Source organism: Balaenoptera ricei, chromosome 9 (genome assembly GCF_028023285.1).
Source record: "Balaenoptera ricei isolate mBalRic1 chromosome 9, mBalRic1.hap2, whole genome shotgun sequence".
In the NCBI taxonomy this organism is placed as follows: domain Eukaryota; kingdom Metazoa; phylum Chordata; class Mammalia; order Artiodactyla; family Balaenopteridae; genus Balaenoptera; species Balaenoptera ricei.
In genome coordinates, this window is record NC_082647.1 from 56,799,481 (window position 1) to 56,822,338 (window position 22,858).

Genomic DNA, 22,858 nt, shown 5'->3' on the forward strand with positions numbered 1-22,858 from the left:
ATTTATTTTACCACATTAAGATATTAAAAGATAAAAACCATATTATCATTTCAATAGATTCCAAAGCACTTTATAAATTGCAACATTTTTCATAACTTTAAAGAAAACTTTTAGCAAACTAGGAATACATGAGAATTTCCTTAATCTGCTAAACAGTGTCAATAAAAAATCTACAATAAATGTCGTACCTAGTGCTGAAACAGTAAAAACTTCCCTTTGATGTTGGAAGCAAGAAAATGTTGCCCTCTATCATCACTTCTATTCAACACTGTACTGGAGATCTTAGCCAGTGTCATGAGGCAAAGAAAAAATGTATAGTGATTATAAAAGAAGAAATAAAAGTCATTAGTTACATATAATTATATATGTAGAAAATCCAAGATCATCTACAGATAAATTATTAGAATTGATAAGAACATTAAGTAATGTTGATGAATACAAGCTCAACATACAAAAATCAATTTCATTTCTTATGCCAACAAAAAGGAGTTAGAAATGAAAGTTTAAAGAGGTATCATTTATGATCCAGAAATATCAAGTACATAGGAATAAATCTAACAAAAAATGTGTAAGACTTCTACATAAAAAAATACTACTTAATGTAACTAAAAAATGTGATGAGATAAATTGGACAAAACCTAAATAAATGGAGTGTTTTTTTTCAAATTGATCTATAAATTGAATAAAATTCTAATCAAAATCCTAACTTTCTTTTTGTGGAACTTGACAAGCTGATTCTTAAAAGTACTTGGACAGAGGGCCAAGAATAGTCATGATACTCTTAAAGAAGGAAATGCAGGTGGGAGAAATTGTGTGTTGGATATCAAGCCTTATTATGAAGCTACAGTAATTAAGGTGATATGGTATTGGTACAAGATATACAAGTAGGGACTTCCCTGGTGGCTCAGTGGTTAAGAATCCGCATGCCAATGCAGGGGACACGAGTTCAATCCCTGGTCTGGGAAGATCCCACATGCCATGGAGCAACTAAGCCCAGGCGCTGCAACTACTGAGCCTGCACTCTAGAGCCTGTGAGCCATAGCTACTGAGCCCATGTGCAACAACTACTGAAGCCTGCACACTTAGAGCCCATGCTCCGCAATAAGAGAAGCCACTACAATGAGAAGCCCGTGCACTGCAACTAGAGAAGCCCCATGTGCAGCAAGAAGACCCAACACAGCCAAAAAAAAAAAAAGATAGAATATACAAGTAGATCAGTAGAATATATACAAGTCCCAGAAACAGACATTTGATTATGGCATATGGATACTTGATTTATGAAAAAGATGGGACTTTGGAGCATTGGGAAAAAATGGTCTTTTCAATAATGATGCTAGAGCAACTGGAAAATTAGTGAACTAGAAAATATGAAAGATATATCCAGAATGTAGTAAAGAGAGATAAGGAGATGGAAAGTATAAAGCACCATGTGGAAAATATAATGTAATGGACCAACATGTCTAATTAGAGTTTCAAAAGGAGAAAGTAGAGACAATGAACCAAAAGCAATATTTTAAAAAATAATGGCTATGAATTATTTCCAGGACTGATGAAAAATATGAATCCACAGATCCATGATGGTACAACATATCCAAAGCAGAATAAATAAAAAGTTTTACCCTGAAACTATAGAACATTATAAACAATGAAAATATCCTGAGAGCAGTCAGAGAGTAGGGAGGGAACACTTACAAAGGAATGACAAGATGAGAACAGACTTCCTAGCAACTATGGTGAAAGTCATGATCAACGTAGAACTGGGTATCCAGTCTAAATATGTTGATAATCAAAATAAATGTGAATGGACTAAATAACCAATTTGTAAAAAAACAAAACAAGAAAGAAAACCTAAGTGCTATTTTTGAAAGATAACTCTAAAGCATAAAACCACAAAAGGGTTGACATTAAAAGAATGGGAGCCATGCATATATGGACCTTCATCTATGACAAAGATGGCATTAAGAACAACGGGGAAAGAATAGCTTTTGATTCTGGGTCAACTGAGAATCCATATAGAAAGAAAAAGATTTTTGACCCTTATCTTGCCATCCACAAAAATCAATTTTAGGTGGACTATAGATTTAAATGTGAAAAGTAAAACAATAAGACTTCAGGTAGATGATATTAAGAGGATGTCTTCATGACATTAGGATAGAGAATGAATTCTTAAGTGGACACAAAAAGCATTGTTTGTAATAGTAATGGATTGGCTATAACATATGTCCAGAATAAGAGGCATATTAAATAAATTATATTATTTCCATGTGTAGATCTAACTTTAGCAGAACTGTAACCACACCAGACTGGACCGGGATTTAATGAATACACTTTTGGATTTTGCTTTAACTGATTGTTAAAGGTTATTAAAAAAATCTGTGTCCAAATGATCTCCACTCAAAATTTCTCAAAATGTATGGCTTATGGCTTTAACTGTAATTTCAACTATGGCTGAGTCAGAGTATTTGGGTCTAGAATTCTCTATTTCCACAATGTGTTTTGTCATATTTTAATTTTATAGTTTTTGCTTTTTGTGCCTCATTTAAGAAATTCTTCTATATTTACTTCTATATCAGTCGGGGTCCCACAGGAAAGACATGATCCATTTAAATTGAGTAATTTGAGGAAAATTTAACAGAGAGCTTATTTTCAAAGGTGTGGGTAGAGTGTAGGGAAACCAAAAAGGATAGCGTTGTACTGTAGGAGACAGAAAGCTATAGATAGATAGATGGTAGGTAGGTAGGTAGATAGGTAGGTAGATGGATGGATGGATAGATAGATAGATAGAAAGATAGAACCCAGATAGTGCACTGTGGAAAAAGGCCACCTGACTGGAGCTGGGCCTGTGGATGGAGGGACCAGTCAGTCTGCAGCAATGTGCTGCAGCAAGAGAGCCAAGGGAATAAATCCTCAATCTCACTCTCCTCCATTCCTCTTATCTTCTGCTGCTGTTCCCCATTGGCTGAACCCAAATGGAAGCCAGAGAGCATGAGACACACTTGATGCAGTCCATATGGTTCAGCCCCCGGAGCAGAAAGCAGAATCAGAAATTACAAAATGGCCACAAATGTTGCCTATCTCTGTATTTCCTGCAAGAGTTAGAATCAATATTTCAATATTTCCCCACCTCTTGAATCTCAGCTTGACCATGTGACTTATTTTGGCCAATGGAGCATTAGCAAACATGATGGCTTACAGAACATTGGGGCTTACAGAACTGTCCTTTCAACAGTTATTGAGACCCCTACCTATGTGAAGTAGTCTGGGCTAGACTACTGGGTGATGAAGGACATTTAACTTGTCACCCCAGCCTTTAGCCAGCCAACACTCAGAAGCAGAGTGACCCAGCTGACTGGCAGCTGACCACAGATGCCTGGGTGAGCCCAGCCACAGTCATCAGAAGACCTGTCCAGCTGAGCCAACCCCAAGTGGCTAACCCAGAATTGTGAGCTTAATAAAGTGTTATTCAGGGAATTCCCTGGCAGTCCGGTGGTTAGGACTCCACACTCTCACTGCTAAGGGCCCGGGTTCAGTCCCCGGTCAGGGAACTAAGATCCCACAAGCTTCGTGGCATGGTCAAAAATAAATAAATAGAAGTGGTATGCAGCAAAGACTGATATAAGGTGCAGATGAAAGATACCCAGCATCTAAAACATTTTATGCTTTGCCTTTTACAGCTGGTTCTTTAATCTGTATGGAAATAATTTTGTGGATGCTTTGAGGTAAGTATCTTATTTAATTTTTTTCTCATATGTCTAGTCAATTATTTCCAAAACTTTATTGAATAATAAGTCCTTTCTTCACTGATTTCTAATGTTGCCTCAATCATACTTCATATATGTGTGGAAGCTGTTTCTGGACTTTCAATTCTATTCCTTTTATCTACTTGTGTAAGTTTGCATCAATACTACATGTTTTTTTATGATTATAACTTTATAATAAAACTTGATATCTGGTAGAGAAAGTGCTCTCACCTTATTACCGTTTTTCTTCAAAACTATAGTGGTTATTTTCAATCGTTTACATTGCCAGATCGATTTCAGGATAAGCGTGTCAAGTTCCACATAATATCTTGCTTGTATTTCAATAAGAATTGAATTTGTAAATTAATTTGGGAAAGAAGTGATGTATTTATGACGTTCAATCTTCCTATTTAATAATGTGATATAGCTCTGTTACTGTTGGGAATGATATCTGTTTCCTATGTCTTTTTTTTAGTTTTTAAAATATTGGTATACAGGAACACTACTAATTTTTGTATGTTGATTTTGTATCCAGCAATCTGACTGGGCTCTCTTATTAGTTCTAATAAATTTACACATTCTCCTGGATTTTCTACAGGGACAATATCATAAATATTGGTGGTTTTTTCTTTCTTCTTATCCAGTCTCTGACTCTTGTTTATTCTTATGGTCTTACTACATTTGTTAAGCCCTTCAACACAATGTGGAATAGGAGGAATGATAGCTGCTGTCTTATTTCTTTAATCTGCTAATGTGGTGTATTACATTAATAGATTTTCTTTATTGAACATGTGGCATTTCTTGGATAAATCAAACTTGGTCATAATATATTACTTTTTAATTTACTTCTGAATTAAATGTAACATTTACTCAGAATTTTTAATGGCTATGTTATTAGTAATTTTGCTAATAATTTCCCTTTTCTGTACCGTTCTTGTCCAGTTTTACTGTCAAGGTTATATTATGGTCGTAAAATGAGCTGGGTAACAACCTAATTACCTACTTCTTGAAGCATTTTATATATTATAGGAATAATCTCTTCCCTGAAGGTTCTGTAAAATTTGCTTTTTGATCTCTTATTAATTTGATTTAATGGTTACTGGTTTGTCCAAATTTTCTTTTTCTTCTTGAGACATGTGGGGAAGTAACTGCTTTCTCCTGACTTAAAGTCTTCATGTGGAGGAAACTCTAGTCATGCAATGCCCTTGGTCTTGAGCCTCATCTCCACTATATCTCCTCTTCAGAGAAGAGGAGACTTGGATGACAGATGAACTCAGGCCCTTTTGGGCTCCCTCCTTCCAGTCTTTCTGTCTGCAGGATTTGTGTTCTAGCAGTTGTCTTCCATAGAATAAAAGGGCTGCATACCTGCTGGGGTAGCCAAGGCTGTCCATCTGTGTGATGACAAAGTAATTATGTCGAATTCGGTGGCAAATTATTACAATTTCACTTAGCTGTAGACCAAAGCCACTCTCTCTAAACTGCTTTATCAGTCATAAATGTGATGTTTTGACTTCTTTCTAGCTGGTTATATTTAATGATAAGAAACTTGGGAGGGGAAGAAAGGGTGTTATTCTTTGTCCACAATTTGCAACATCTGGTGCATTGGCTGAACACTTTGAAAAATAAATACAACTAGAGAAATTAAGGCTCTGGGGTGGTGAGGGTTCATGGTTTACAGCCTTGGAGTTTTGACCTTGGTATTTTGTAGCAGCCCAGCTTTTGCAGTTGGCTTTTGTGAGAATGCCTTCTTCAGGTGGCTTTAGCCCTTGTGCTTTAGTAAGCATGGCATACATGGGGTTGTGATATTGATGGGTCACCATAGTTTATGGTAGTTTTATCCTCTGGCATTTGGTTGTTTTTCTGCAGAAGGGGTGTTGTTTTGTTTTTGTTTTTATTGTGGTAAAATATACATAAAATTTATCAGTTTAACCATTTTAAAGTGCACAGTTAGCAGCATTAGGTACATTCACATTGCTATGTAACAAAAGGGTTGTTTTTAAAAGATACATAATCAAATAAGTGTTGCTCTGGTCTCCATGTGTGGGTACCTACAGATTGGCCATGAATGCTGCATCCAGTTTGGACTGGTATTGGAGGAGGAACTGAGTCAGAGATGAGATCTGTGTGTGTGTATATATATACACACACACATATACACCCACATATATACACATATCAGGGAGATAGAGCAACCCAAAGGAAGAACAGATGCTGGAGAAGCAACTATGATGTCCCTTTCTTAGAGATAGCCAGTGATGAATATCATATATATACTTTTTTTTTAAACAAAATTGAGACTATGCATCATTGTCCAATATGGTAGCTACTAACCACATGTGGCTATTTCAATTTCAATTTAATTAAATTACAATTTAGCTCCTCAGTCATACTACCCACAATTGAAATGCTGAGAAGCCACACTTGGCTGGCGACTACCTTATTGAACGGTACAGATATGAAACATTTACATTGTCAGAGAATATAAATCATAGTTAACATACCATGGTTTGAAATCAAATATTTGAAAAGTTTATCTTTCATGCCTGAGAAATATTCCATAGAAGTATGTGCCATCAATTATTTAACCATTCCCATGTGAGCATTTTTAAGGTTGATATACACAACTAAATAACATTCTAAAAATGTATACTATATTGTCTGCCCTCATTCTCACAAGCACTGAGAGTTTCAGTTAAAAACAAATATTGCCAATTTGATAGGCAAAAATAGATCCCAGCTCTGTTTTCCTAAATATTAGTAAGTTGAACAATGACCCGATGTAATTTGTTCCAGAGCTGAAAGACATGGACGTTCAGGAGGCCACATGGGCATTTTTATACCGTGCAGCATCGACAAATTGCTTCCTAGAATGTGAAAAAATGGCCACTGAACAGAGGCTAAAGCAATGTAGGACAGGATGCACACACTCTCGAAATGGGTATCCCAGGGGCATGGAGAAAAGGGAGGACACGCAGAGCTGCAGGTGTTGAGGAGAAACGGGAGGAGAACACCTGGATTTGGCTTAGAGGGCCGCCGAAGTAAGTCACAGAGCTTCGCGTCACCTGGAGTCTTTCCGCAGCGAGTAGCGGGAGGGGTCGCATCCAAGGACTCCAGCGACGGTGGCGGCGGCCTGCTGTTCGGCTCTGACGCGAGCCTGGGCCCACGGCAGCAGTGGCCTGGCGCCTGGGCTCTGCCGCGCGCCCGTGCGTTTGTGAGCTGGCCCCCGGTCACACTAGGACACCTCGGGGGAGGCCCGGGCCTCCATTCAATTCCCCAGGAGGGACGCGCGCCGGCCTCCGCGTGCAGAGTAGAGAACTCGCGCCTGGGTCCTCGGCTTGAGCATTGGAATCTCCCAAGTAGATAAGGGTTCTGATTTAATTGGTCGGGGGCGTCCCAGGCTTCTGATTCTAAGAAACCGCGGAGATGAAAAGCCACGGGCCAGGGCCCTGGTCCCCAGAGGTTACTACCACGCTAATCCACTCGAGTCCGACTTCACGGATAGTCATGCTCCGAGGTTTTTCTCCCGGAACCTGGTTTTCCTGCCTGTGGGATGAACAGTAGGCGATACAGGCGCAGTGAAAATGGCGTTTAGTGACATGGAGGACGCAGCTTGTCACCGAACCAATTCATTTGGTTTGACCAAACCGCCAGTCCAACCTCTTTTGTCTCGGTTGCTCCCGGGCCATTCTTAAGGGTGGGCGAGGCTCCCAAACCACGGACCAGGCTGAAGGTGAGCAACCCGAGCTCAGGAATAACCGAGTTTATGCTGATCTCCAGGAGGTGGCGACTGCACCTGTGTTTAAAGGGATCCCCGAGACCATGAGGAGTTGAGTTGAAGGCGTGTCTGCCTTTGAAGTTACCAAGAAGAGTACTGGGGAATGAATGTAGGCAGGAGAGGTGGTTGAGCTTTGAGAAAGCTCTTGGGGTGAGTGTGACTTCCTTTCTCCCATCAGCTAAACAACAGGAAGAGGAAAAGTTACAGGACTAATTTAGTCCTAGCCTAATATAACCAAAACACGGTATTTATCAGAAAAACAGGAAGTATTTGTAGAATGTGAGGATGTAATTGAAGAAGCGGATAATAGAACTTTAAGAAAAGGGAAATAGAAAACTTTAAAAGGAATTCCTTGGTTTACTAATAATGTTGCAGAACGGAGGACCCCTTCCAGGGCCTGAGAGTGGGCTCTTGTCTAACACTCAGAAATGAATTGTCTGAGGAGACACATATGCTGACAAAGCAAGAGACTTTATTTGGAAGGGGCACCTGGTGAATAACAACAGGGTAAGGGAACCCAGAGGACTGCTCTGCCACGTGGCTCGCAGTCTTGGGTTTTATGGTAATGGGGTTAGTTTCCGGGTTGTCTCTGGCCAATCATTCTGACTCAGGGTCCTTCCTGGTGGTGCTCGCATGTTCAGCCAAGATGGAGTCCAGCAAGGAGGATTCTGGGAGGCTGGTAGGACACATGGACTGGCATCTCCTCTCTCCTTTTGACCTTTCCCAAATTCTTACAGTTGGTGGTATTGTTAGTTCCACGTTCCTTACCAAGACCTCCTGTTGTAAGATAACTCATGCCAGGGTGGGTGGTTTCAGTCAGTGTTTCCCCTAACAATACCAATATCTAAAATGTTACAAAATTGAATATATCAAGTGTTTTATCATGATTGAAATAAAGTACTCTAAAAATGCCACTTGAATTCATTCATATCTTTTGATAACACCATCACATCCCTATTTCAAAGTGACGTTTAAAATGTCCTTTGAGTGCCAGTTTAACAGGAAACCTCCAATGCGTTATTATCCATAGACTCATATCAAAGGCTCACCTTTCATTTGCAAGGTCCCTGGGCTAGGCAGTTGGATGCTTCCCCTCGGCCTGGATGTTGCTGCCTTGGTGAATAGTCATGGCCCTCCTGGTTATCAAGGTGGTTGGCCCACGACTTTTCCCAGTCCTTTTCCACAGGCTTCCAACCCCTCCCATCACCACCAAATTCAAATTTGGAATTTAAAGTTGAATAATGATTGCAACTGACTTTTTAGAATTTATGAAAAGCAGTGAGGCTTCCTTCTCTATAATAATTCTACATGTGTAGCCTTTTAGCATGCTATTGTGTGGATTGTACTTGAAATTTGTCATCTGCCTAATGAGTTAAGAACTTGGTGGTTTTTAAAATTGAGATATAATTGACATATAACATTGTTAGTTTCTGGTGTACAAAATAATGATTCAGTATATGTGCAAAATGATCACCACAGTAAGTCTAATATCTGTCAACCTACATAGTTACAAAATTTTGTTCTTGTGATGAGAACTTTTAAGATCTACTCTTTTAGCAACTTTCAAATAGTACATTATATCCCTAGGACTTTATGCTTTAACAGAAAATTTTTACCTTTTGATCCACTTCATCCATATCTCCCCCTCCATCCCCTGCCTCTGGCAACCACCAATCTGTTCTCTAGATCTATGAGTTCAGGTTTTATTAGATTCCACATCCTTACAAGATCATATGGTATTTGTCTTTCTCTGACTTATTTCACTTAGCATAACGCCCTCAAGGTCCATCCGTGTTGTCACAAATGGCAAGATTTCTTTTTTATGGCCAAGTAATATTCCATTGTGTGTGTGTGTGTGTGTGTGTGTGTGTGTGTGTGTGTGATTTTTTGGCGTCAAATTCAAAAAATCATCACAAAGACCTATGTCAAGGAGCTTACTCACTATGCTTTCATCTAGTTTTATGGTTTCAGATCTTAAGTTAAAGTCTTTAATTCATTTTGAGTTAGTTTTGGTGTACAGTGTTAAGATAGTGGTCCAGTTTCATTGTTTTGTATATGGCTGTCCAGTTTTCCCAACGCCATTTATTGAAGAGACTATCCTTTCCCCAATGTATATTCCTGGCTCCTTTGTCATAAATTAACTGACCATATATGTGTGGGCTCATTTCTGGGCTCTCTGTTCTATTCCATTGACATATATGTCTGTTTTTATGTCCCTATCATACTGTTGGAAATATATATAATTTGCTAGTGTTCCAGAGGTCTGGTATTTGTTTAATCAAGAGCATTAAAAAGTACTAATTAGTATACTTACCTTCTTTACTCAGCATAAGGTAGAGGTGAAAAAAGCTTTTTAATCTTAATATTGCAATTTATATTACCTTTGGTCTTCAGAATACAGGTAGTTTTCTTATCCCCCTCCTCCCGTTTCTTTTAGGGAATTTAAATACTAAGGTTCTGACTTGTGATTTAAACTCCACATTAAAAAGCAGATTGGGATTACCTCTACCTAAGAATTGTCTCAAATTTTGTTTAGAACTTGAAAATAAGTTTCAAAAACATTTTGTTATGGTAACTCCTATAATAGTATTTAATCCACCTTGGAAAATGTCTATTTCTGAATCTTTCCTCATTTATACAGTAATGTAAATGAGAAATGATATATTTACCATTTCAATGATTGATTATGACTAAGAAAGAGGGGAAAATGTAATTAACTTTATACCATAGTGAAACCGTGCTTTTAAACTGTTATACAATATAAAACAATAAGTGGTATGTGAATATCCATGTATTTTAAGATAGGAGGTAACTTAACAAGTAAGCCAAAGTTCAGATAAAATTAATTAAAATCCAACTTTTAACTATATACAGTAAATTATTTGTGAGTGAAGTGGCTGAAATAAATTAAAAATCCAGATTTGGCTTTTCTTCCTTCTAGTGGTTATATGTACGAAACTAAATTCAATATTAATTGAAAGCCAACAATCCAGAAAGGAAAAATGGTGCATATTTGAATTAAGTGAAAAATTTATCCATTTTTCTATCTATATATGACTTGCCATTTTAGGTTCTTTCCCTTTCACTGCCCTACTAGTATGTATTCAGTAAATACAAACAACAAGTATTATCAGCATCTGTAAAATATAACTGGGAAGGCATGTTACTAAAACATCACATAACATATTCCAAAATCAACAAATGATTCGCTGACTACTGGTTTGAGATTATACATGCATTATTTGATCATATAATTGAGTTAATGGCATTATTACATGATCCTGTAACAACTAAAGCATTTGGTATGCTCTGGTGGAGACTTGTTTTAAAAGCAATTGCCTTAGGTATATATTATTTTTAACTGTACAGTTTTCTTCCAGTTTTACAGTAATGTTAGAAAACTATTACTTTTTTCCCCTGTTGAATTGCATCACATATGGTTTACTCCCTAGGCAAGTAAGGGAAATTGTGCCAGTAGAGCACTGCAAATGAGAAAGTAGGGATAGTGGGCTCATCCTTGGATTGTCCTCAATGTGGGATCATCAGGTCAAGGAGAGTAAACATTTCCCAGATGGCTTTAGCAGCAGATTAAACCAATTTTCAGTACTACCCAGAATATATTCTCGTATGTTGTCTTAATCCTGTGTCATCATTGATTTTTATTAATGTAATTAGTTGTTTTATTATTTCATACTATTTTAACTATTTTAATAAGGTTGTTTTGCATTTTTGTTAGCAAAGATTTGTATTTTTCCACTTTTTAAAGTTGTCTGCATTTCTGAACGTATAACCTGTGAATCTTCTTTGACCACTCACTCTTAGAATTTGAGTACTGACTTATATTTCCATTAAATCTACATATATTTTTGGTAAATTTTCAACACTTGTATAACAAGTTGTTATTCTTTTCTTTAATGTACTTTTAAAATTTATGTAGAATCCTTTTTGATGCACAGTTTTGTGAGATTTGACAAATACACTGAGTATTTGTCAATCATGATGAGGATATAGAACAGTTCTTTTACTCCCCCAAATTCGTTTGTGCTGCCCCTTTATATTCCCACATCCCCTCACCCGCATCCTTAACCTCTGATAATCATTATTTGCTTTCTGACTGTATAGTTTTGACTTTTCCAGTATGTCAGCTAAAAGGAATGCTACAATATGTAACCTTTTGAGTCTGGCTTTCAGTTACCATAATGCATTTGAAATTCATCCATATTGTTCATCAACAGTTTATTTTTTGTTACTGAGTAGTATTCCATTGTATGGATGTACCTGAGTTTGTTTATTCACTCACCCACTGAAGGATATTTGGGATGTTTCCAGTTTGGGGCAGTTATGAGTAATTACATTTCATTATGAATTATGAAAAAATGAGAAATGTATGCTATAAACATTTGCATACAAATTTTTATGTGAACATAAGTTTTTGTTTCTTGGATAAATTCTTAGGAGTGGAAGGACTGGGTCCTACAGTAGGTATATATTTAACTTATAAGAAACTACCAAACTGTTTTTGAAAATGGTTGTGCCATTTTGCATCCCTATTGCCATGTAGGAGTTCCAGTTGCTCTAAATTCCCTGATTCTTTTGCTTTCCTTTTTATTGTGTACATTTAAAGGCATTTTAAACACCTATTTCTCATGATACCCATTAAAAACAATCCATAAATGAATGTGCTCTAAAATATATTGGTCTGTTTTTCTCTAGTGATATTAAGGATCCCTTTATTTTTTCTTTTCTCATTGTTTTTTTGTTTGTTTGTTTTTTGGCCACATGGCGCTGCTTGCAGGATCTTAGTTCCTCCACCAGGGATCAAACCCATGCCCCCTGCAGTGGAAGCGAGAGTCCTAACCCCTAGACTGCCAGGGAATTCCCTAAAGATTCTTTTTTTTTTTTTAATTTATTTATTTTTGGCTGCGTTGGGTCTTCGTTGTAGTGCGCAGGCTTCATTTTTTTTTTTTTAAATCATGATATTGCTTATATGTGGAATCTAAACAAAATGATACAAATGAACTTATATGCAAGACAGAAACAGACCCACAGACATAGAAAACAAACTTATGGTTACCAAAGCAGAAAGGAGGGGAGGGATAAATTATGAGCCTGGGATTAACACATAAAATATAAAATATAAAATAGGTAACCAACAAGCACCTTCTGTATAGCACAGGGAACTATATTCAATATCTTGTAATAACTTATAAGGGAAAAGAATCTGAAAAAGAAGATACATATATATAACTGAATCACTTTGCCGTACACGTGAAACCAACACAACCCTATAAATCAACCATACCCCAATTTAAAAAAAAGAAATAGAATATTCCAGCACCCTTTTTGTACCTTGTCCCCGCCACTCCCCTCACAAGGTAACTACTATTCTCATATTTATCCCCATCAACTTGTTTGGCTGATTTTTGAACTTTATGTAAATGAAATCATGCAGCACACTCGTGATTGTACTGTTGATGGACATTTACATATTTCTAGTTTGGGTCCATTATGAATCATATTGGTATAGATATTCTTTCTTGTCTCAGCCTTTAGGTTTTACTTGCCATAAAAGCTTTCTTTAAACTCCTGGCCTTAGTGACGTGATTCCCAACCTCCCTCCGGCCCTGCCCCTACCATCCAACACAAACCCATAAGTCATCACTCTAACGCGCAGGCTTCATACTGCAGTCAGTGGCTTCTCTTGTTGCAGAGCATGGGCTCTAGGCATGCAGGCTCAGTAGTTGTGGCGCACAGGCTTAGTTGCTCTGCTGCATGTGGCATCTTCCCGGACCAGGGCTTGAACCTGTGTCCCCTGCAGTGGTTAAGAATCTTCTGCACCACCAGGGAGGTCCCCTAAAGATTCTTTTAATACTTACTTTTGCCCATATGAAATTTATTAATATACAGTATGCAGGATGGTGCCAAGCTGTTTCTTTTCCATACTGATATCCATGTACCTAACAAGATGCTTTGTGTGTTGCCCTACAAAGCTTTGTCCATTTCTCAAATGGCATTCTTTGGCTTGCTTCTCTCTACTCTCTTCCTGGGTAGCTTTAAATACGTTCCTGTAGTTTCAACTGCCACTCCAGCAGAGCCTTCTGAGCTTCAGGCCAGGGGCATCTCCACCTACATGTCCCTTAGGCACCAGGATTTCAACACATTTCTTCAAACCCTCCTCCTCCCTTCCCTTAAGCATATATGGTGGTACCATTTTTCCAGTTGCCCAGGATAGAAAGAGGGAAATTACTTGTGATTCCTATCTCTTCCTAATTCCTCATATCCAGAAGGTCACTGGTTTTGTCAAAACATTGATCCATTTCTTCCCATTGTTTTATATCTTCTTGCTCAGACCCCTTTGAGCCCTTCTGTACAGTGACCTAGGGTGATCTTTCAACACACAAATCTGAACTAGTCAAGTCCTAAATGCTCCAATGGCTCATTAGCAGGGAACACAACATCCTTCAAGATTTGATCTTTTTTTTTTTGGATAAACCTCTCAGCTACCTCTCCTTTACCTGACTAACGTCTAAATTCAGAAGCCAGATTGCCAGATTTTGAATTCTGACTACCACTTACTGGTTTTTGATCTTAGACAAGTAACATAACCTCTACATATACAGTTGTACTCAGGTTATACAACATAAGAAAATGAAAACATTTACATTACTGTGTTAGGAAGTTTGGCTCCTAAGTTTTTTAAAAGATAGAAAACAAATGTTTTCTATGTTCTGTGTTCTCTCTGTTTCTTCATCTGTTAGATGGGAATTATAGTAACTGCCTCAAAGTTATTGTTATGAGGATTAAACATATATATCTATATATATAGATATATATGAATTAATATATCTAAAAGTGCTTCAGACAATGCCAGGCATATAGTATGCACCATTTTAAAGTATTAGTTATTATTATTATTTAACTAATGGGGAAGTATTTCCTGTTTATCCTTGGTGCCCTTCAAATGAATTCTGAACAACCAGCACTTCCTCTTATAATAGAAATTGGCACAATGTATTGAAATTGCTTTTCTCATCTACACCCTAAGATGTCTAAAATGTATTTCTTTGCCTGAAGCACTCTGGTTTCTAAGAACCCCCAGGGCTTACCCCTCTTTTGCTTTAGGGCCTTTTCAGTCTGCCTATCCCTGCCTCTTCAAATACCAGATATGATATGACCATGGAGGCATTCTGGCTTTACGAATACAGATGTTAAATGGGAATCGTACCATCACAGATGGATTTTTGTTGAGGAAATATTTTTTGCATGTACTCAAACCAATTTAATTTCATGATCAGTTTCCTATACACACAGTACAGCAAAAACAGTTTAAATTTTTCCCATTTTCATCTTACTGAAATTATTTCAGTAAGAAATAATTTCATTGTTTTTTTTCTCTGTAAATTATAATGGAATTGATTAATAAATCAGTTTTTTGCACATACCAAATTCTTCCAAGTACAGTTTTTGCCATTGAGTTCCTCAGGATCAAATTAAAATCTAAATTTTATTTATACAATTCTTCTATTAAATTTGGTCAAAAACTATGGGCAGTTTTACTTCATTATATATTTCTATCAAGTCTAATTTTTCTAGGGTCAATTTTTGCAATTTTTAATCTTACAAGACGTAGTTCTTCAGTAAGTTTTCCTCTTTACAATGCAGTTATCATGCACAGGGTTACCTATTCTGGTTTTATTTCTACAATGGAAATTCATTTGCTGTGATTTGGATAAACAACTGTTTGAATTCACTTCTTAGCTAAAAATGAGAAAATTGTAATTCCTCTCATCAATTCTCCAAGACCATCCTTGAGGTCAAAATATCTCACCTCATTTCCTTTCCCCTCAACTCTCTTCACATCATTCATTCCTGCTTACTCCTCGGATGCCAGCTCAAGCAGCACTGGCTCGAGGAAGCCTCTCCTGATCTCTAAGACTAGATCAAGTTTCCCTCTTTTTCCTTAGATAGTACATTTTATTTTTCTTTCATCACAGTTTATGGGTGAAGATTATTTTTTAATTTTTAAAAAATTAATTTTTTGGCTGCGTTGGGTCTTCATTGCTGCGTGTGGGCTTTCTCTAGTTGCGGCGAGTGGGGGCTACTCTTTGTTGTGGTGCGCGGGCTTCTCATTGTGGTGGCTTCTCATTGGGGAGCACGGGCTCTAGGTGCGTGGGCTTCGGTAGCTGTGGCGCACAGGCTCAGTAGTTGTGGTTCATCGGCTCTAGAGCACAGGCTCAGTAGTTGTGGCACACAGGCTTAGTTGCTCCGCGGCATGTGGGATCTTCCCAGACCAGGGCTCGAACCCGTGTCCCCTGCATGGGCAGGTGGATTCTTAACCACTGTGCCACCAGGGAAGTCCTTCATCACAGTTCATAAATATGAGTACTTATTATCTCCCTCATTAAACTCTGATCCCTGAAGGCAGGGACTTTTTCTTACCACTGGATCCCTGGCACATAAAAGGCACTCAAATTTATTGAAAGAATGATGAAAAGGAAAATAATATCTTTTATCCCCAGTGCTCATATAGTGCCTGACCAATCCTAGGCACTCATTAAAAGCTGTCTGCATTTTCCCCTTATTGTTTATTTCTGGTTTGTTATGGTCTGACAATGATGATTTTTTTTTTCAATACTAACTTTGAAATTGACTTCTTAATGCTATATATTTTTAAGCTTTTAATAGCCATGCTACCCTAATAATTTCCTCTTCCCTTCTCTCAGGGCTGCCATACCGTACAACTCCAGGAGGGTACACTGTACTCAATGGAGCAGGGAGTTGTTTGATGCAGCACTGATGCATCCTCACTTCCCTCTGTGAAAGGAAAAGCATTCAGCTATTTCCTAAAGTTAGTTACAACAGCAGTTCTAAACCCTAAGCTATAAATCAAAAACACCTGGGATAATTTCAAAACAGAAATGCTTGGGCCCCACCCGAAAATTATTGAGTCATAAAGTACCAAAACTCCCCAGGTAACTGCAGAGTTAGGGTTGGGAAACACTGGGTTGGGAGCACAGGATGAGTGTGGGAGAATTGGTTAGAAATTAATCTGGATAGGCAGGTTAGTGTATTCAACACTAAGGAATTGGAATTTAACTTTACATCAGTGAGGAGGGTTTTAAGAGGGTAATGAAATAATCAGATCTGTGAGAAAGGTTAACTTGGCCCCAGTGTGGCAGGGTGTAGAGCCTGAGTTGGGGAGGCCAGGGGAAGAAGCTACAATGAGCCCAAGAACAGACTGCGAGGACTTGAACTAGGGTGGCTGCAGTGCAAACACAGAAGGGAATAGGAAAGGACTCACAAGACATTTGACAGAATTCGCTACGTGGAATGTGTAGGGTGATTAAAGAGGGAGAAGTTATAGACCACTCCCAGATTTCCAGGGTAAGCAACTGGATGCAGTTTGATGCCATTAACCAGAGAATACAAGTGTAAGGATAGAATGGAGCAGGTAGATGAAACAAATTCTGTTTCCAGCTATGGTGAAACAGATGTTCCTTGTGTAAACCATTTAGGTGGAGCTAGAATAGCAAGAAATTGGAAATTAAGATCTAGTATTCAGAAGAGAGGTTGAGGCTGAAGTTTTAGGTTTGGGAGTCAACAGGGTATTTGGTAACAGTTGAGGCTATTGGAATGGATGAAACTGAACAGAGCACTGTCTATGTAGAGTCAAAAGTGCTTAGCACAGAATTAAAGATAAATCAGGCTTTCTCATTAAACTTACTTAACCACATAGTCTTAATTTTATTTATTTTATTTTTTAATATCTGTATTTATTTATTTATTTGGCTGCACTGCATCTTAGCTGCAGCATGTGGGATCTTCTTTACCGCGTGCAGGATCTTTTTAGTTGCTGCATGCAGGATCTTTTAGTTGCGGCATGCGGGATCTAGTTCCCTGACCAGGGATCAAACCCGGGCCCCCTGCATTGCAAGCACGGAGTCTTAACCACTGGACCACCAGGGAAGTCCCCTTAATTTTAATAAAGCTCAGCAGACCACCATTAAAAATATGCAGATGTCAACGTGAAGAGTAGATGATAATATTAAAAAATTATCTGCAACCTGTAGGATAATTTTAAGTATTACTACTGTATCTCTGAACTTACTTAGAACACAACAATCTGTTAGCTTGGAAAGACTAATTTCTAAGCTTATTAAATAGAAGATTAATCAAGTTAGCTCCTCATATGATATCCGTGCTCCCCTAAATAAAACAACCAGATATTTGGTGATCTACTTCCTACAATGTAAAGGCAATACAAATACATCATTGAGCCAACTCATAAAAATACAACATGTTCTTGACAAATGCAACTACTAATATTCAGAGATTGTCACTTAGTCTATGTGTCCATGTATGTATGTGCTTATGTGCCAGGCAGTTTTGTGTAATTTACTTAACTTTAATAATACAAATTCATTATTAGGTCTGGAATTATTTCAAGAGAAAATTAAGTAAAACTTAAGAAAAAATTCCCAGGTCCTGCTATTTCCAAGAGAGTGAATGAACTTGTCTAGAACTTGTCCCTGAAATCCTTGTTTTTAAGAGGCACTCAGGTAATTATGATGCTGGGTGTTCAGGAACTATAATACTTTGAGAAATACTAGCTTATACCAAATAAACATTTTAACTAAGTCTTTTAAAAACACATTGAGAAATGTTCAGAGATTACAAAAAAAATTTTAAGTGACAGTGTTACATATGCTTTAAGTAGAAAACACATTTTCTTTATTCAAATCATGTGACTTTCTGTACATTTTGAAATGACACACAAAGTCATAGCAAAGCTATATTTTAATTTCATCATATTCCACTCTAAATTCTGTACCACTTACCAAAAATAACTTTTTATAAAGCTTACTGTTTTGTCTAATATTATACAGACCATCAATCTACACATTTTTGTGTGTTTCTCCTAAAAATTAGATTAGCTTATTATGATATTATATAAAACTAATTGGTATATTACACACCAAACATAAGTACAGATTCTGTACAATGTAATAGTATACATATATATTACAAGAGACTAAATGCCTTGTTAAAAGTAATAGTTTAAGAAATCTTTCATGGAAAAAATCTGTATCACAAAATGTGGTGGCTTAAGTATCAGTTGCTTTCCTCTCATGAATTTCTTTCGGTGGGCATTAACTGTCCATTTAGCTTCATTAGTAGTTTTACCACAAGGCCGGCCTACAAAGTAAAATATATGTTGACAGTAAATTTGAAACATGTAAGAATGTGTAAATGACATACATGGCAGTGGACAGACAGTTCTCTATGTATTTGAAAAGGAATTTTTCATTGTTATAAGACTGCAATAAATTATTCAGATAAGTTTCTGGCTTTGCTTAGGAAAGGCCTGCCTTTTTACCTTGGTCTTAAATATGTTAATTTCATGTTAGAGGTTTTCCTTAAAGTAAAATGGACTGTCATTTTTTAAAAAAGAAATAGCTTTATTAATACGGTAGAGTTTATTACCAGAAGTCCAGAATAACTGATTAGGTACTTACCTGTTTTGTATGTACTATAAAGCTCATTTTATATTCCATACTATGGATCTGAAAACATGTATCAGCATCTCCCAACTGCCACATAAAACAACCATACTTAAGACTGATGAGTAAAGCCTGCAACATAATTAGAAATCATTATATTGAAATATTTATTAAAAACAACACCCATCTTCTCTTACTATCTACACCTATCTGGACAGGTCTAAACACAATGGTTTTGAAAGTTAGAATAAAACTTGTTCAGAGTGCCCACACTAACGTCACACAGCCTGCAGTACAGAGCCACATATATGGTAGACTCTTAGAAGACTGCCTTGAGCAATGATATTCTTCTAATCAGAATGACAAAATTTTTTAAAGATGCCCATTCTGTGCTATGTATTTGTATATGTGTACACATACAGAAAGGAGTATTATTCAGCCATGAGAAATAAGGAAATCCTATCATTTGCAACAACATGGATGGAACTGGAGGGCATTATGCTAAGTGAAATAATTCAAAGAAAGACAAATACCATAGGATACCACTTATATGTGGAATCTAAAAAAGCCAAACTCACAGAAACAGGAAGTAGAATGGTGGTTACCAGGGGCTGGTGGGTGGGGGAAATTAAGGAGATGTCGGTCAAAGTAGTACAAACTTTCAGTTATAAGTTCTGGGGATCTAATGTGGGGCATGATGATTATAGTTAGCAATACTGTACTATATGCTTGAAAGTTGCTAAGAGAGTAGATCTTAAATGTTCTCACCAGAAAAAAGAAACTGTAATTATGCAATGTGATAGAGGTGTTGGCTAATGCTATGGCGGTAACCATTTTGAAACAGTTAAGTGTGTCAAATCAACATATTGTACACCTTAAACTTACCCAATGATGGGGGGAATAAAAAAGATGCCCATTCTATCAGTGGCTTTCAAATAAATTAAGTGTACTGCAAGTTTTTACTTTCTGCATCTTAAAAACAATTCCTTTTACTATTGATATATTTAGTACCTTTTGAATATTCATATAGTACTTTCAGATCTGAAATTTATATAATAGGGTAACATGTTGATTTAGGCAATTTCATATCACTGAAAATAAGTACACTGATATATTTATTGTAAATATAAGCATTATTTTAAAAATTAATAATATATCCTTCATATATTCAACAGAACTATTTAAAACCAATTACAGTACCCTATTCCTACATGTTGTAACATAATGGTATATTTAAATAGGAATCCAATATATTCTTTGGATTATTTAAAAAACAATTATCTCCTAGTAGTAACTTACATTTTCTTACCCTAAAAATATATTCTTTGTATACACATATACAAAGAAAGTGTTCATGCCATTCTTTAAAATAAGTATGTTGAGAAACATTACCTCTCTATGACTAGCAGTTCTTAACATAATGATTGTAAATAATAAACTAAGGATATGCCAGAAAGGTAACAGTTTAGGGCATTCTGAAAGTGAGGTTCTGTAAGTGAAACGTAATATAATTAATTTACATGAGTGTATACCATTTATAATGGGAAAATAATAACATCTTGCTTAAAAATAGCTATACTTATAAAATATAACTTATAGACAGGATCTGCTAAAATAGCTATTTACCAAAGTACACAATGAAACACTGAGTCAAGATATCATAAAACCTTAAACTGTCTACTTTTGGATCAGTGACTTGAAACTTGTTTAATCAAGAGACAGGAAACTGTACGTTTAATATGTCCTCAAAACAGTTTAATATACAGAAAAAAAAATACATCTGTGGTATAGCAACTCCTCAATTACATGAAGGTCAAATGACCAACAAAAGCACTGAAGCCATAAGTTAAAAATAAAGGTTTTGTTTTTAAAGGACAGTGTGCAGGGAGAAAGGAATTCTTGAGAAATCCACAATAATGAAAACGGCTGAATGGAGTTGAAGAGCCCACATGGCTGTTTTGAGAGACCAGTCTGCTCCAGAAGGAAAAAGTAGCTCTCATTAGGAGGTAAAACCTACAAAGGGGAAGGTGCTTAGTGAAGGAAGTCAAAAAGTAAGAGAAATGACAGGGATAGTTGAGAGCAGAAAAGGGAAACCATGTAAGTCAGAAGTAGACATAGCCAACCAGGACACACAGGAGAAATAGTGATGTTGACTGACAAGTGACCATGAACAATGGCACTATATGGGTATTTAAAGAACCAGTTTTATTTCAGAAGTGCATTATGGTCTACATAAATTGACATCAGCAAAGGGTAATCTATTGCCTGGATGTAGCAGTGGTATTAAGGTTGAAGATATATCAACAAGTACAGGTCAGTTATGAAGACTGTAATGCTTTCACTATAGTAAAACATTGAACTGTAACACTGCATTTACCTATTTGATATTGCCTACATTTTATGTAAGTAGACAGATAGGTCTCTGATGAATATATGAAACTGGCTGAGCTGTATTTTCTAAGGGGCAACTTTCATTATTCCAAACAATAACAAAATATAGAAGGCAGAAGTAATTGAGATTAAAAAAAAATACAGCTGTATTCTATGGCTTTTCCTGAGATTTAATCTCTGAGGCTAATGTATCCCATATGTAGAGTTTTAAATGCAAATGAAAGTATTTTTGCAGATGAAGATGTTTATTTAAGCAAGCTTGTCATATTCAACCCTAGCAGATTTGGTCAATCTAAGACAACTGAGGACAAGCTGATTGTTCCTATCTTTGATCGTTTGAAAATGTAATTATCTTAGAGCTTTTATAGGTGCCATAAATTTATCAGTAGCTTACAGAACACAAGGTAATGATTATGTGGACAGAAAACATTGTTACCCTTGGTTTCAATCACCTTTTTATATGCCCAATGACAGCATTTCTATTTATATTTCTAGAAAAAGCAGATTCTTAATAACACTATCATCCTCTGCCTGCTACTGCTATCTCACTTACTCAATTCCTGGACCAGAATATTATTCATAATATGAAATGTTATATTACTGAAACATCATTTGAATACTATATAAAACTTTTCATTGTTGCCTAAATTTGGAATGCTCCCAAAAGTCAAACATAAAATATAGTTTAGAGAAAAGGCTCAGTGTTATGCCCACAGTATCACCATCCAGTTCAATGAAGAAGAATTTGCAGATATTTGTATAAAATGCTCTGAAATAGCAGAGGAAAAATTTCTTGAAATGACAAGGGGATTTTCTCCTTCATTTCCTTAGTACAACAGGAATAGAAAAAGTAGTTACACGCTAATAAGAAGCAGCTTATTTTGTATGAGTAAAATAGTCTAAATAGAAAATGATAAGCAAATGACTCCAAAGCAAGCAGATATCAGAGACTTCAAAAAATCAAGTTCCAAGTCAGTCACTGCCCTATGTCCCGCATATTCTTTATCTCCATTCACAGGCATATCTAACAGTATGGGAAAATAACTGTTGCCCATAATGATGATCCTGAGTTATCAGGAAATAACTAAACTACAATTGGGATACTTTCAGAAGGTATGTGATTACATAATAAAGACCTATAAAAATTATGAAAAAAGTTAGGTTTACGATGAAATTCCCTAATCTAAAATGCCTTTAAAAAATGTGTAAGCTTAGTTATTTAAACTGATTTGGAAAATAGTCTATTCATGATATATCTGAATGAACAAAATAGACTTTTATCTGCTTCCTATTACTAACTAGAAAGCTGTTTATCCTGTGAAATGTGTTAAATATGCTAAAATTGATAACCCCATATTTATATTATCATGACTTTGATTAGAAAAAGGAGCACAATAGAGTAATAAGCCTCTGATTGAAAAGCTCTGAAGTAGGGGCGGCCAGATCAAGAT

General features: G+C 36.6%; 1 protein-coding gene and 1 non-coding gene across 3 annotated transcripts in view; both read right to left on the reverse strand.

The window, feature by feature from the left end:
• Positions 1–17,408: 17,408 nt before the first annotated feature.
• On the reverse strand, positions 17,409–17,481 carry TRNAC-GCA (transfer RNA cysteine (anticodon GCA)). Its single transcript has one exon. It is a non-coding gene; the product is annotated as a tRNA-Cys (tRNA).
• An 819-nt stretch (positions 17,482–18,300) lies between these two features.
• KRIT1 (KRIT1 ankyrin repeat containing) overlaps positions 18,301–22,858 on the reverse strand; it is a 36,363-nt gene continuing 31,805 nt past the window's right edge. For both annotated transcript variants that reach the window (XM_059933818.1, XM_059933817.1), the window contains exons 16-17: positions 19,032–19,148; positions 18,301–18,711 (exon numbers count right to left, since the gene is read on the reverse strand). In XM_059933818.1, coding sequence (XP_059789801.1) covers positions 18,643–18,711; positions 19,032–19,148 — 186 coding nt within the window. In that variant the 3' untranslated portion in view covers positions 18,301–18,642. The remainder of the gene's footprint in view (positions 18,712–19,031; positions 19,149–22,858) is intronic.